The 14,258-nt window shown below is 47.5% G+C and overlaps 1 protein-coding gene across 1 annotated transcript; it reads left to right on the top strand.

The window, feature by feature from the left end:
- The first annotated feature begins 3,491 nt into the window (after nucleotides 1-3,491).
- Nucleotides 3,492-3,893, top strand: NHLH1 (nescient helix-loop-helix 1). The gene has a single exon (XM_015817398.1). The coding sequence runs from the start codon at nucleotides 3,492-3,494 to the stop codon at nucleotides 3,891-3,893; it is 402 nt and encodes a 133-aa protein (XP_015672884.1).
- The last annotated feature ends 10,365 nt before the right edge of the window (nucleotides 3,894-14,258 follow it).

The raw sequence follows: 14,258 nt of genomic DNA, 5'->3' as shown, positions 1-14,258 counted from the left end.
ATGCCAAGTTGGTATAACCATTCTCCAGAATCTTCCGAGAAGCAAAAAGCAGTCAAAGCAGAGCAAATTGTAGTTAGATTTTTTAGTTTTGATTCAAAACTCAGAAATTGGATTGGGGAATTAATCTGAAATTCAGTATCTAAGCACTTGTTTCGTCTCCTCTCCTCCCCTCCCCTCCCCTTCCCTTTCCTCCCCTCCCTCTCCTCTCCTTTCCTTTCCTTTCTTTTTATGGGTGAACTTTCACACAACTAAAGATCATTTTCAGACCTTTGTGTATTATAAACTAAGTCTTGGGGACTTGTGGATACTCCCTTTGGAGAAATTTGTACATTATAAACTGGCATTTTAGCTCTTCTTTTGTGCCTTATGGAGCTTAATTCTGTCCAAGCTCAATGCTGGCCATTCTGTAATGCCCCAAAGGGAATATCTTCAAATCTATGCCACCATCAATGCAAACTTCCCTGCATCCACATTTGAGATCAGAGGATGAGCAGTTCTCCCAGCTCTTCACAGAAGTCAAGCACAACTCTACTTGCCATTATTCTAATTCACGTTGTAGACCCCTAAACAACCCCCATCCCTGTTTTGCAGTCTCTGTTCTGGCTCCCGTTTGATCTGTGGCTTGTGTATTTCCTGCGCTGCCTTGAAAGCCAAGACATGCATTGAACTGAGCTGTTCCAAACAAGTTTACAGGTTTAAGGTGGGGAAGGACTTTGGAGGTCATCTAATCCACCCATGGCTCTTGTCTTGTCCTTGGGGTGCTGTGGAGAATAAATCCTCTCCCACCCACCCACCCACCCACCCCATTCCCTAGGCCAGCCCTTCAAAGACTGAAGGCTGCCCTTAGACTTTTCTTCTCAAGGTGGATCATTTTTTTTATTACGGACAAAGATCAGCATATTCTTTAGGTTGAATATACTAAGTTCTGTTAACTGCTCTCTCTAGGATTTAGCTTCCAAATGGTTTAGTATCGTTGCTGTTTTTTTCTGCACTCTACTAGTTCCTCAGTGTCCTTTTTGTATTGTGGCAACCACACCTGGACTGTAATTGAGGTGTCTGTGTCCATACAGGTGGGTCCATACCTCCGTGATTCAATCCAAATCCCAATTTTGGCAGCTGTCAAATGTTCCTGGTTGATGGTCTACCCTGATCCTCCTTAAAAGTATTACTGCTAAGCTGGTTATTGCCCAAGTTGTACCTGGAGTTTGTTTTTTCCTGCCTAAATTTAGTCAAACTTTCCATTTCTTGAAAGTATTTTGTTGGATAGGATCCAAAATTCTGCTTGTCTGTGATTGTGCATGGGATGGAAAACAAGAGAGAGAGAGAGAGAGAAGAGAGAGAGAAAAAGAAAGAGAGAGGGGAAAGGAGAGAGAAGAAAAAAAAACAGAGAGAAAAGAGAAAAAGAGAGGGGCAGAGGGAAAGAAAGAGAGAAAAGGAGAGATAGAGAGAGAAAGAGAGGAGAGAGAAGAGAGAAAGAAAGAGGGAAAAGAGAAAGAGAGTTAGAGATAGGCAGAAAGAAACAAAGAGAAAAAAGAGAAAGAGAGAAAAGAAAGAAACAGAGAGAGAAAAGAGGGAGAGGGAGAGAGAGAAAAGAAAAAGAGAAAGGGAGAGGGAGGGAGAAAAAAGAGAGAAAGAAAGAGTCAATTCCTGGAGCAAAAAGATGGGAGATGAACTGTGGAGAATAGAATAGAATAGAATAGAATCTTCATTGTCACTTTAAATGTACACTAATCAGCATACATTAAGATGCAATTGCTTTGCATTCAGCTCTAAAAAAAAACAACCATTATGCATATACCCAGATACCCACACACACACACACACACACACACACACACACACATGACCCAGAGCAAGGCCCATCTAACCACCTGGACTTTTGAACAAGGTCCTTCCCAAGCTCACCCCTGGAGAGGGGGATTTGTCACGGTGGAGAAAACCAGCAGAGTGTCTCCCAGACCAGGGGACCCCTGACCACCTTCTCCCTTCTCCACCCGGTGCACAAACATGCCCGTCTCGTGTCAACATCTCCGCCCACTAGGCAGGGTTCGGTTTCAAGCAACAGATGGGCGCTAACCAGCTATTAAGAGCTCAGCCGCTGGACAGCTCCTCCCAAGAACAGAAGGGTCGTTACTTCTTACAGGCAGCCCTCAACTTACCAGTTCACTTAGTGACCGTTTGAAGTTACAATGGCACTGGAAAAAAGTGACTTATGACCATTTTTCACACTTAAGACCACTGCAGCAGCCCCCTGGTCACGTGATCAAAATTCGCTCGGCAGCTGGCGCGTGCTTACGATGGTTGCTGTGTCCGGGGTCTTTTTGCAGTGTCCCTTTTGCAACCCTCCGACAAGCGAAGTCAAAGGGGAAGCCAGATTCACTTAACAACCGTGTCACTAACTAAACTGCAGCGGTCCACCTAACAACTGTGGCGAGAAAGGTTGTCAAATGGAGGGGAAAAAAATCATCAAACAACCATCTGGCTCAGCCATAGAAACTCAGGGCTCAGCTGTGATAGTAAGTTGAGGGATACCTGAACTTTCTTACAATGAGCAGGGATGTCCACCTTGGTTCCCTCCATTGGCAGCTTATGGGTTGCAGCTTCTCCCCATTCTCTCTCAGGGGCTGATGGCCCTCTGTCCTTTATCTCATGTTATCATTAAAATCTGGAGACTCTCATGAACCAGGCAGGGCAGGAATGATGGGCCCTCCTGTGCATTTTGTTTCCATCAAGGGCTTCTGTGTAGGACAATGTCCAATCGGATCTTCCCCATCCTTGATATTAAGGACAGATTGTGACAGTGTTGGGATTGGGCAAAATGTTAGAGCAGTGTTTCTCAACCGTGACAACTTCAAGCTGTATGGACTTCAGCTTCCAGAATTCTGGGACTTGGAAGTCCATACTATTTAAAGTTGCCAAGGCTGAGGATCACTGTGTTAGAGACAGAGATATGGAAGAATAAGTCACCATCTCTTGTTCTTGTGCTTGTGTGTCTTCTGAAGAACATTTCAAAGCATCTCAGCAGGTTTGAAATTTGGGACACTCATCTAGCTGACTTCCATCTCAGGGCTGGTGTTATTTCCTTGTTAAGAGGTGGATCGCAGGACCCAACTGTTGATGTATTTGAGATTGGTATTATTTACATATGAATAAGTTCATCTCAAGGGGACTTGTGTGAGCAAACTGGGGACCCTGTGACATTGTTTTCAATAGGTATATTTTCAATAAGTATATGTATATTATTGCTGCCATGTTGTTTCTCTCATTTTTTCAGACAGCCAAAGCACCCAGATCAATCCAGAATTTCTGCACCATCCAAATATTTCTGGTTGCCTTCCATAATTTCATGAGAACGAATTGTGTAGAAATTTGAGGTGGATTCCGAAGCCCATCCTGCCTGTCCTGCTACAGGGATTATCCAAAGTCCTCCCCTTCCCTTCTCTTATCTCCTCACCCCACAAACAGGCTGCCCCGTGGTCTTCTCAGCCACTATGCTCAATTCAGACCAGACCGAGATTGACCTCCAGCCCACCCATTCGGAGACTGAGTCGGTGTTCAGTGACTGTGGGGGAGGCCGGGGTGGACCTGTAGAAGATGCTGGTTCCCTCAGTCTATGTGGCCAGTCCCGGGGGCCCGAGTCCAGTGATCACATGAAGAAGGACCTTCAGCATCTCAGCCGTGAGGAACGACGGCGTCGACGGCGAGCCACGGCTAAATATCGGACGGCCCATGCCACGCGGGAGAGGATCCGCGTTGAGGCCTTCAACATGGCCTTTGCTGAGCTCCGCAAGCTTTTGCCCACCCTCCCTCCAGATAAGAAGCTGTCCAAAATTGAGATTTTGCGACTGGCCATCTGCTACATCTCGTATCTGAACCACGTCCTGGATGTCTGAGTCTCAGGCGCCGTGGGGGCCAGGCCTGCCAGTATGACCCACGTTTTCAAGAATACTGTAAATCATGAATGTTCTCTCTGGCTTTTGGTCTACACACAAACATCTAGGAGAATCCGGTTCTGGCTCTCTCTTCGGTCATTTCTGCTTTCCTGCTCCTACTAAATGGAGATTCTCATACGTGCTGGAGTGCTCCTAACTCAACCATAGACCTTCTCCACCTTCCTTATAATTGAGAAGAAGCTGCCCAGAATTCTCCAGTTCCACCATGAGCTTGAAGGAGACAAGGACTTTGGTTACCCTTCGCCTCAGAAATCTGTACTCAAGAACCTCACATTGTCATTCCCCCAAGATGCTTGGTTGTGGAGCATCTCCTGATGGGTCCTACACATTTGGAATTCTGACTGCTTTCCATCTCCAGTGTGTTGAAACGCAGTTTAAATGACCTTCTCTCATTGTGTGCATATCTTTAATACTTGAACATAATAATGTGGAAATTAGCAAGCGGGGAAAAAAGTCCGGAATTCTAAAGAGAAGCTTCCTTCATCTCCAAGATCAACATTTCCCAACCTTGCTCGCTTGAAGATGGGTCGACTTCAATTCCTTGAATTCCCAGAATTCTGGGAATTGAAAATTCCCCCATCTTCAAGTAAGCAAGGTTGGGAAACACCGTCCCTAGACGGTGGATTTAGTTATAGAAGCACTGGGTTGTTGAAAATAGCTGGCTTGGGGGTCAAAGCAACCTATGTGGCTTTATTCTTGCAGATCTTCTAATCATAGCACAAATCTCTATGTGCAATACGTTGGTTTTTAAGTTGCCACAAGGGGCTTTGGTCTTTTCAACAATGCAACACAAACACACACACACACACATACTTAGCGCTGCTAGATATTAACCCTGCCTCAGCCTTTGTTCGTTTAGTTCAGGTGGGCTGTTGTAGGGGTCTTGGAGGATGGGGGAGGCTTTCCCAGCCCTGAGAGGCCGAGGGTCTCCTGCACACAAGTCCAGGTAGTCCTCAATTTACAACCATTCACCTAGCAACTGTTTGAACTTACTGAAATAAGCGATTTATGACTGGTCCTCGCACTTACGACCATTAGAGGATTCCCCACAGTCATGTGATCAACCTTTGGGTGCTTGGCAGTAGGCGTGACCTGCTCACCAGGCTTCGAATGAAGGAAGTCAGCAGGGGAAGCCAGATTGACTTCATGACCTCGTAATTCACTTACCAACTGCAGTGATTCGCTAGACGGCCTTTGCAAAGAAGAAATCGGGGGCAACTCACTTGTCTCCCTGTCTTGCTTAATAGTGGAAAATTTGGCTGCAACTGTGGCTGTAAGTCGAGGTCTAAGAATGGCCGGTCGGAGAGCTCCGCTTGAAGTTCCAGGTTTCTCCAAGAGACGTCAAGCAGCTTGGGAATAAGAAAGGAATGAAGCTTGGACGAGGACTAAATCTGATTTGGTTTCATGTAAACGTAATTTCTGTTCCAGCAACTAATTGCGGGCGATGCGCTTCCTCTGTCTCTCTCTGTTTAAAAACTTCCACCGTTGGTTGCATTAATCGTGGTAGTTCAGGAGCACCAAGGGGGCTGGGGGCGCCCCAACTCCCGCACCGAGGGGCATCCTCACAAGCCTGCCCGAGAGACTGCACCCCGATCCTGCAGCCCCACAAAAGAGCCTGGTCTTCATCCCACCGCTGAAGTCGTGGCGGTCCCACTGTGGAGCTGAATTCGTAGACGCTCCTAGCGGCACAACGGAGCCCGCCTGGTTGACATCAAGACCCACCGTTGGGTGCCACCCTCTATTTATGTATTTATTTGATGTATTTATTTTTTTGAGATGTTATTTATTTACAGTGTCGATGCACTTTTGTTTGGGGGAGAAGATTTTAGGGGGTGGGAAAAAGAAACAAAAACATATCCAGAACGTCCTTCTGTACGTGTGCATTTCCGTGTACATTTCTTGTTCGGTTAGCGCAGAGCAGATTCGATCGCTATTTATTATTTATTTTGTAAGCCGACGGGCAAAATATTAAACTCTTCCATGCAGATCAGCCTAATTTGATCGCCAAAGGGCCGGGCAGCGAGAGACTCCCGTTTTCCCTCCCCTCCTTAAAAGTCCCTCCACCCACTTTATTTGTGGCGCTGGGTGGCAGCTGGTAATTTCGTGAGCAGTAATTGATAGTCACACGCCCGTTACGAGCAGCCTAATCAAATCTTGCACTCCAAAGCGTGAAGAAACCGCAAGAGTGGAAAAATAGGGCTGGAGGGGGCTCCTGCCCCCCCCCAGCCTCCATCAAGCCAGTGGTGAGCTGCTTCTTTCTCCAGGTGTATCCTGAAGTTACCGGGCTGGTTCCATCCTTAAACAGGATGAGATGCAATTGCACATGTGAATTTTAACCAAGGTACCACCGAAGGCCATCATTGCACTATTATCCAGAACCAGCTTTGCTGGCTGGGGAGTTCTGGGAATTGAAGTCCACGCATCTTAAAGCTGCCAAGGTTGAGAGACAGGAGCTCTGGATAATGACAGTGCGATGATGGCCTCGGGTGGTAGCTTGGCTACCTTGAAAAATCTTCCTTCTGGCAACGGTATTTAACTTCCCTTGCTTTGAATCTGGCTCTTGTTTTCCAGGTGCCATAGAGTGACAATGTTCATAATGCACAGCCAGTCCAAAATTGGGAGGGTACCAGGTTGGGAAAAAGCCATGTTGAGGCTGTGATGGTTCCCCAAGGCATGAGGTTGACCCTGCTTTAGACAAGATGCAAAGCCTTGATTCATCCGTCATTGAATCAGATTTATGGAATGAACTTCAAGAGCTAAAGCCATGATATGCCCTACAGACCATGATTGCTGGTTCATGGAACCTGCTGAGTTCCAGATCACCAAATACTGTGAGGACGCAGCATAGTGTTGTGAGAGATGGTGTGATAGCTACAGGTTTGTCTGCTGGAAGTGCACCATCAGAGCCTTGGAGAACATGGCTTTATAGAATGGATCAGAGTTTGGATCTCAAGAATCTTTCCAAGCAAACTTACCCCCCTTTTCTCACAGCTCTTGAGTGCACAGTCAGAATTCTCTTCTATTTGTTGTTGCCATTCACACATAAAGCAATTTTCTTGCCAGGTCGTTGGACACATATTTCTACGGGTCCCCTGGTGCTCTCTGAGCTTGGTGGTTGTCTTGTAGACGTTTCATTACCAATCTAGGTAACATCATCACTGCTACTGATGATGTTACCTAGTTTGGTAATGAAACATCTGCAAGAAAACAACCAAGCTCAGAGAACACCAAGACCCTACAGTCCTCTTCTTCCTCTTCTCTGCAAACCCCACTTCCTTCTAGCACTGATGATGTTACATAGTTGGGTAATGCAATCCTTGCAAGAAAACAACCAAGCTCAGAGAGCACCAGGACCCTACAGTCCTCCTCCTCCTCCTCCTCCTCTTTCTCCTCCTCCTCCTCTTTCTCCTCCTCCTCCTCTTTCTCCTCCTCCTCCTCCTCCTCCTCCTCCTCCTCCCCGCGAACCCCATTCCCTTCTAGCACTGACCTAGTTGGGTCATGAAAGGTCTGCAAGAAAACCACCAATCTCAGAAGCATCAAGGACCACACAGTGCTCCTCTTCCATTCCACAAACCCCACTCCCTTCAGGCACTGATGATGTTACCTAGTGAATAGAATAGAATAGAATAGAATAGAATAGAATAGAATAGAATAGAATAGAATAGAATAGAATAGAATAGAATCTTTATTGTCACTTTAAATGTACACTAATCAGCATACATTAAAATGAAATTTCGTTGCATTCAGCGCTCAAAAAAATACCATTATGCATATACCCACATACACACACACATATGACACAGAGAAACATCAAAGTCTAGTTTGAATACATGGCAAAAAAAAGAGAATCCTGCGAATTTACAAGACAGATGGCGTAAGGACCAAAGTTGTGGCAGAATCTAGTAGTTCTGCTATAAATACTTCGAAACCTCCTCCCAGAGGGGAGCATCAAGAACAGATTGTGAACAGATTGTGGGTGTGTGGGGTCTCTAACAATGCTCCAAGCTCGTCTAATCACATTTAAGTGCTTGTAATCAGTATCCTGAATCATGGGAAGCGAGCTTCCTATGATCTTTCCAGCTGTCCTTACCACTCTCTGTATGGACCTTCTGCTTGAGGCTCTGCTATCACCAAACCAGACAGTGATGCAGTTTGTTAAGATGCTCTCCATCGTGCCTCTGTAAAAAGTGCCCAGGACAGAAGGAGGGAGACGTGCTCTCCTCATCCAACGCAGGAAATGCAGATGTTGGTTTGCACGCTTCACTAAAGATAATGTATGAAGAGACCAAGTCAGATTGTTAGTTATCTGCACCACCCAGGTATTTAATACTATTGACCACCTCCACAGCTGCAGCCTTGATACAAAGTGGAGTATGACTATGCCGGCTCTTTCTAAAATCAAGAATGATCTCCTGTTTTATTAAACAAAATTGGGCAATGAAACGTCTTCAAGAAAACAACCAAGCTCAGAGAGCACCAAGGAGCCCACAGGCAGAATCTTGCCAGACTAAACCTTTACTTTTCTCACCCTTACAGACCTGCGCCTGGGAGGTTCTAGGTAGTGTCTGTCCCAACTTTCTTCCTTTGTCTTTGATTCAGCTCTAGACTATGCTGCCTCTTGTCTCAGTCCCCCCCCCCAATGTGCTCCCTAGTCCATCATAAACACACACACACACACACACACACACACACCCCTCTGTGGGCACCATCTCTCACAGTTTCGTTCCACCAGAAGCCATAAGAATTGGGCTTCAGCCCCAAGACCCACCCAGGACATTGCTTTTTTCCTGCCCCAAACCCCACCGCTAAAGGCAGGAGGGGGCTGGCAGGGTTGTGGGTCAGCTACCACTCCTTGGCCAAGTGGAGAAACGGCTCTTTCCAGCGTCTTTTCCTTTTGTAGCTAAACCTGTTTGATCCATTTATGACTTCGTTTCCACTACAAAACAATTATCAATGCAGGCAGTCCTCGACTTACAACAGTTCATTTAGTGACAGTTCAAAGTTACAACGGCACTGAAAAAAACTGACATTACCAGTTTTCAGACTTACGACTATTGCAGGATCCCTCATGGTCACGTGATCAAAATTCAGACGCTCGGCAACTGACTCATATTTATGACGGTTGCAGGGTCCTGGGGTCATGTGGTCCCCTTTTGTGACCTGACCAGCAAAGTCAAGGGGGAAGCCAGATTCACTTAACGACTGTTAACTTAACAATTGCAGTGATTCGCTTAACAACTGGGGCAAGAAAGGCCGCTTAATAACTGTCTCGCTTAGCATCAGGAATTTTGGGCTCAGTTGTGTCATAAATCGAGGACTGCCCGTAGTGCATTCAAAAGCACTTGAGAATAATTGCTACATTCTTTAAAAGTGAGAGGAGGGCCCGTCATTCGAAGCGATGTTTTTCAAATTTGTCCACTTGAAGATGAGTGGAGTGTCAAGCGCCAGGAAGTCAGGAGATCCGGGCAGTTCAAAGGAACATAAAAGTTGACCGGAAGCTCACACTCTCCACCAGAATCTGTCCAACTAACGGTCAACACAAACTGACGGCAGGTAAGAGACAACGGAACTCGAGGTGGGCTGGACTTAGCTCTCTTGTGGGCGCGAAGGGACTCATGGCTGATGGCCCGCTTGGCCCCTCCCTCCCCCCCTCGGACCCAGCCTGGTCATCCCCTACAAGAGGACTTCAATGCCTAGAATTCTCCAACTACAAGATGGCTGGGCTTCAACTCCCAGAATTCCCCTGCCAGCACGCTTTAAGATGTATAGCCTTCAACACCATGCTGACTGGGGAATTCTGGGAGTTGAAGTCCACCCATCTTCAAGTGGCCACGTTTGAAAAACACTGGTGTCAACCCATTGGGCCCAGCACGAAAGGAGATCAAAAGCGAGGCTTAACCCAGGAATGTGCCAGGAAGGGCCACAGCAGCCCCTTGGGGTAAGAGACGAGGCCATTTTGTGCAGGCGCCCCAGAGAAGCCTTCACCATGAGCTGTGTTGGATGCTGTCTCTGCTGCACGCTGCTTCCTCGCCGGAGAAGCTCGGCAACAGGGCGCTCTGAAGGACGGAGTCCCAATTAAAAGACTCTCTGGAAGGCTGTGCATTTTGCATGTGCTTTGTCCCCCCCCCCTCTGCCCCCCAGGAGCCCCGTCCTCTTCCACAGCCCCCTCCTGGCAGCCCCGACCATCGCAAAGGGCCAAAGGCGGCAACGCTTTTGATTCTCGGCCATGGCAACAGCTGTGCCCTTGTTTTTGACGGATGGGGATGGTAGTTCTGGGAGGGGGGCAGAGGGGGGCCCAGGGGGACATGCCTGGACACGCTTTAATGAAAGGGAGGGGACCCGGCCTTCCTCCCGGCTGCTCCTGAGCTGAAAGCGCACGAGTCGTACGGAGGCTGCCTGTCCCGTCTGTTGGCGGATCCTGCCAAAACGGGGGGGGGGACCAGGGGGAGTTATGTACTGGGCCTCCTCTGTTTATGACCACAACTGAGTCCAAAATTTCTGTTGCTAAGTGAGACAATTGTTAAGTGGGTTTCATCCCATTTTGCAACCTTTCTTGCTCCAGCTGTTAAGTGAAGCCCTGCAGTTGTTAAATCAGAAACCCGGTCGTTAAGTGAACCCGGATTCCCTGTTGGCTTTGCTTGTCAGAAGGTCCCCAAAGGGGAATCACCTGACCCCGGGACATGGCAACTCTCACAAGTACATGCCAGTTGCCAAGCCTCTGAATTTGGATCACGTGACCAGGGGGATGCTGCAACGGTCAATAAGAGTGAAAAACCGTCATAAGTCACTTTTTTCAATGGCGTAAGTCTGAATGGTCACCAAACAAGCTGTTGTAAGCCGAGGACTGCCTGCATTCCTCTCCCCGTGGGTCTGTGGATTTCAAGGCCCTTTGCAAAAGCAATTCCTGTAAAAATGTACTGGAAAGTGCAATGACCAGAATACAGAACAGCAGAATTGGAAGGGACCTTGAAGATCTTCTAGTCCAACCCCCTGTCTGGGTATCAACTGTACAATACAATTAGACAGCCCGACCTGGCTGCTAATATTTTCATTTATTCAGTATTTTAAAAAGAAGAACTAGTGAAAACTGCTTTCAAGTTCTGGCTGATAATGATTTAAAAAAAAATATATGATTTTTTTTATTAAAGAAGGGGTTTCTTTTCCCCAAAGTAAAAGTCATACACATCTAAAGAAAAACAGAGAAAGAAGGAAGTGATAAGTAAATACGAAAGAAGTGAAGGAAGAAAGAAAGAAAAACATATAAAGGAGGGCTTCTAGATTTTATCCAGGCTCTCAACGGTTAAATCCTGGGAGACTGACTTAAGAGAATCATGCCTGGGTACTTCAGAGACTTTGCGGGAGAATAAGTTATTTATAGAAATAATAAAGGTGGGATAACAATAAAGAAGCAAACAAATAAATAATAAAAATGAAAAAACAGAAAGAAAGATGAAAACTCCAAGAAATGTAACCAGGTTGCCTGAAAAATCTTCCTCTTCGCTCTACTATGAAAACAGAACAAGACTCAACTGTTGATCATAGCAGGCAAATTCTGTGTCCTTCTAAGCTGCTGCGCCAGTGCGCAGAGCACCGGTCCATGCGCCAAGCGTCCCCAGCTCTCCGCATGTTGCTGGATCCCCTTTTATGCCGGGTGCTGCTAAATCCCTGGGCATCTTCCAGAGGCCAGCAGGACAGGCAGCTCACGTGCGTTCATCAGGTTGTGTGAATGAGACAGTGAGGTCTCGCACTCCCCTGATGAACGGCGGTGGCAAATGTGGAAATATTTTAACCACAAGATGGAGATGATGAATTTGCCTCTTTGTGGGGTCCTTGAAAATGTGGGAAGCAAAGGTGCGTGGAGCATTTTAAGCACTCTCAAGAAATAGAAACAGAAATAGAAAATTATAAATATAAATATTTTTAAAAGTTGAGCATTATTTGTTAGTCAGCAAGAAGGAAAGGATCCCACTGGAATTACTCGGTTGCACAGAGTTCAAAAGAGGTGAAAAAACTTCACAAAGTAAAGTCTTTTCCTTCCATTTTTGTCAATAACTCTCTCACTTAAATCGCCATTATTATTATGGTTTATCGCACTGTCAGCCAGATGTTTAGACTGTGTTTGGCACTTTTGCTCACTTTTCGAGTCCTTCCCAAGGATCTGGCATAGACAGATCTTGTTGTTCAGTAGTGTTAAAGGCACCATCACAGGATGTAAGATTATCATCATCATCATCATCATTTTCTGTCAATCAGCCAGATGTTCAGACTGGATTTGGTGTTTTTGTCCACCCATCGAGTCCTTTCCAAGGAGCTGGGATAGGCAAATGGAGATCTTTGATGGTGTTAAAGTTATTGTTGCAGGATGGAAGCTGTTCCAAATAAAGCTGCCTTTTGCAATTGACCGACAACGATTTTGTCAATGTCGATGGTGTTCAAGTGGTGCTCCAGATGCGTTGGGATTGCACCCAGTGCGCCTCTTATTGCTGGTGCTACCTTTGCTTTCTTTTGCCACAGTCGTTCTATTTCTGCTTGGAGGACTTTGTATTTATTATTCATATGCTAGGATAATGTGACACTTTGCAGGAAACCGGTCCGGTTTACCAATTGGGCGGCTGTGTCAATGGACCGAGTAACCAAAGACACAAACCGGCTGTTCTCCAGATCGGTGGGATTTAAAAACCTTGAAAGTCGGGATTGTTCTACCCCTAATTCATCCAATGCCCAGGGGGTTGACATCAGTGGGGTGGCTGGAATTTCAGATTTTTACCAGGGACGATGTGGTGAAGCTGGGCTGCCCAATCGATCCGGCTGGCTGCTCCTGAGACCCTGCCATCGCTTTGCTGGACAAAAGAGGTTTTCCGGGAAGGGGGGGGAACTGCTAGTCTATATCTGCACCCCTAAAAACACCCCACCCTTTCCTAGAAAGCCCCCCCCCCAAAAAGTCCTGCTGCTGCTGGAAAATCCAGGACCACTTTGTGGCTCTGCATTTGAACAACCTCCCGGGGACGCAGCGGATCGATCCCCATTCATCCTCCACCCCTGTGGAAAGGGCTCCCGGGACCCGCCAGAAGGCCAGTTCAAGGCCGCGGCAGCCTCCCCTTCTGCTGCTCGGTGTCCCTCACTGTCTCCCCCCCTTCCCAACGGGGGCTCAGGCCGTCTGTGTTTGCAAGGAGGGAGCAGACGGATTAATCAGGGGGAAGAAGTGTGAACATGCTGTCGCTTTCCCCAGTCCGTCTGCGGTGCCCATTGTGGTGGGGCTGTCCATCGTCCCACAACATATGGAGGGCATTGTGATCCTGCCCGGTGGCAGCCCACTTCCTGGGAGGTGACAGCTTGGGCGCCTCCCTCTCATCCAGCCTGGCTCCTTTGTGCTTAAGTGGCCTTCACAGACGGACAGAGCAAGCTGCTCTGGGCAAGAGACAGCCCCAGGATCTCTGTTGCGACAGTTTGTGTTAACTTTGCGCTCCTCTAAGAGGGCAGCTGCCTCACCTGGATGTGACAGGGCAGCGAGAGGTTGGTGGGGTCAAACGTCAGGGAAACAGGCCGGGGCAGAGGGCGGATTTCAAGGTTTCTGGGGTCAGAATAAGTCAAGCTCACCTATTGTACTGCCCACAGGCATTGTCTACCTGTTGCATGACCCTTACTGAAAGCACTAGAGAAAGGGCTGCGGGGAACAAAATGATTCTCTACTTCCTCCATCTTGAGGATGGCAGGCAAGCAAATTCCTCCAAGTTTGGGGGACAGCCCCCCCCCCCCCGTTTGCTAGGAAGCCACGACACCCTGGGTCTCCAAGACGCCAAAGTGATGTCTGACTCCGACACCGGACAGTTTGCTACTTAAGTCTGTGTTTTTCAAATTGGGTAAATTTCAAATGGGTGGACTTCAACTCCCAGAATTCCCCAGCCAGCCTGGAAACTGGCTGGGGAATCCTGGGAGTTGAAGTCTACCTGCCTTAAAAGTTGTGGTGGTTGGAAAACCCAGCTCCACAAGACAGGGCCAAAGAGGAGGCTTCAGAACGGTGTTTGTAGCCATCGTCTTTACTAGTGAAAGAGATTCAAGAAAAGGAAGACGCCTTTTCTGTCTTCTGGTTCAAGCCTCTGATTCTTCTCAAGGGGGGGTGGGGGGTGGGGGTGCCGCTGCTCAGCGTTTCCTTTCTTTGCTGGTCGGGGGCTTCCGGCTGCTGCGGGAACTCTTGGGCACTTTCTGGTTGATCCCAGACAAGGAGCCCATTAAGGAGGAGAGTTTCCTGGACGCCTGGCTCACAACTGGAGAGAGAGAGAGAGGGAAGACCGACACAAGAGGAGG

The sequence above is a fragment of the Protobothrops mucrosquamatus genome, unplaced genomic scaffold (assembly GCF_001527695.2).
Source record: "Protobothrops mucrosquamatus isolate PMUCROS unplaced genomic scaffold, P.Mucros_1.0 scaffold584, whole genome shotgun sequence".
Lineage (NCBI taxonomy): Eukaryota > Metazoa > Chordata > Lepidosauria > Squamata > Viperidae > Protobothrops > Protobothrops mucrosquamatus.
This window is presented reverse-complemented; position numbering and strand designations above follow the sequence as displayed.

Excerpts from the sequence above, each read along its gene's own strand:
- NHLH1 (XM_015817398.1), top strand. The coding sequence starts at position 3,492 with ATGCTCAATTCAGACCAGACCGAGATTGACCTCCAGCCCACCCATTCG.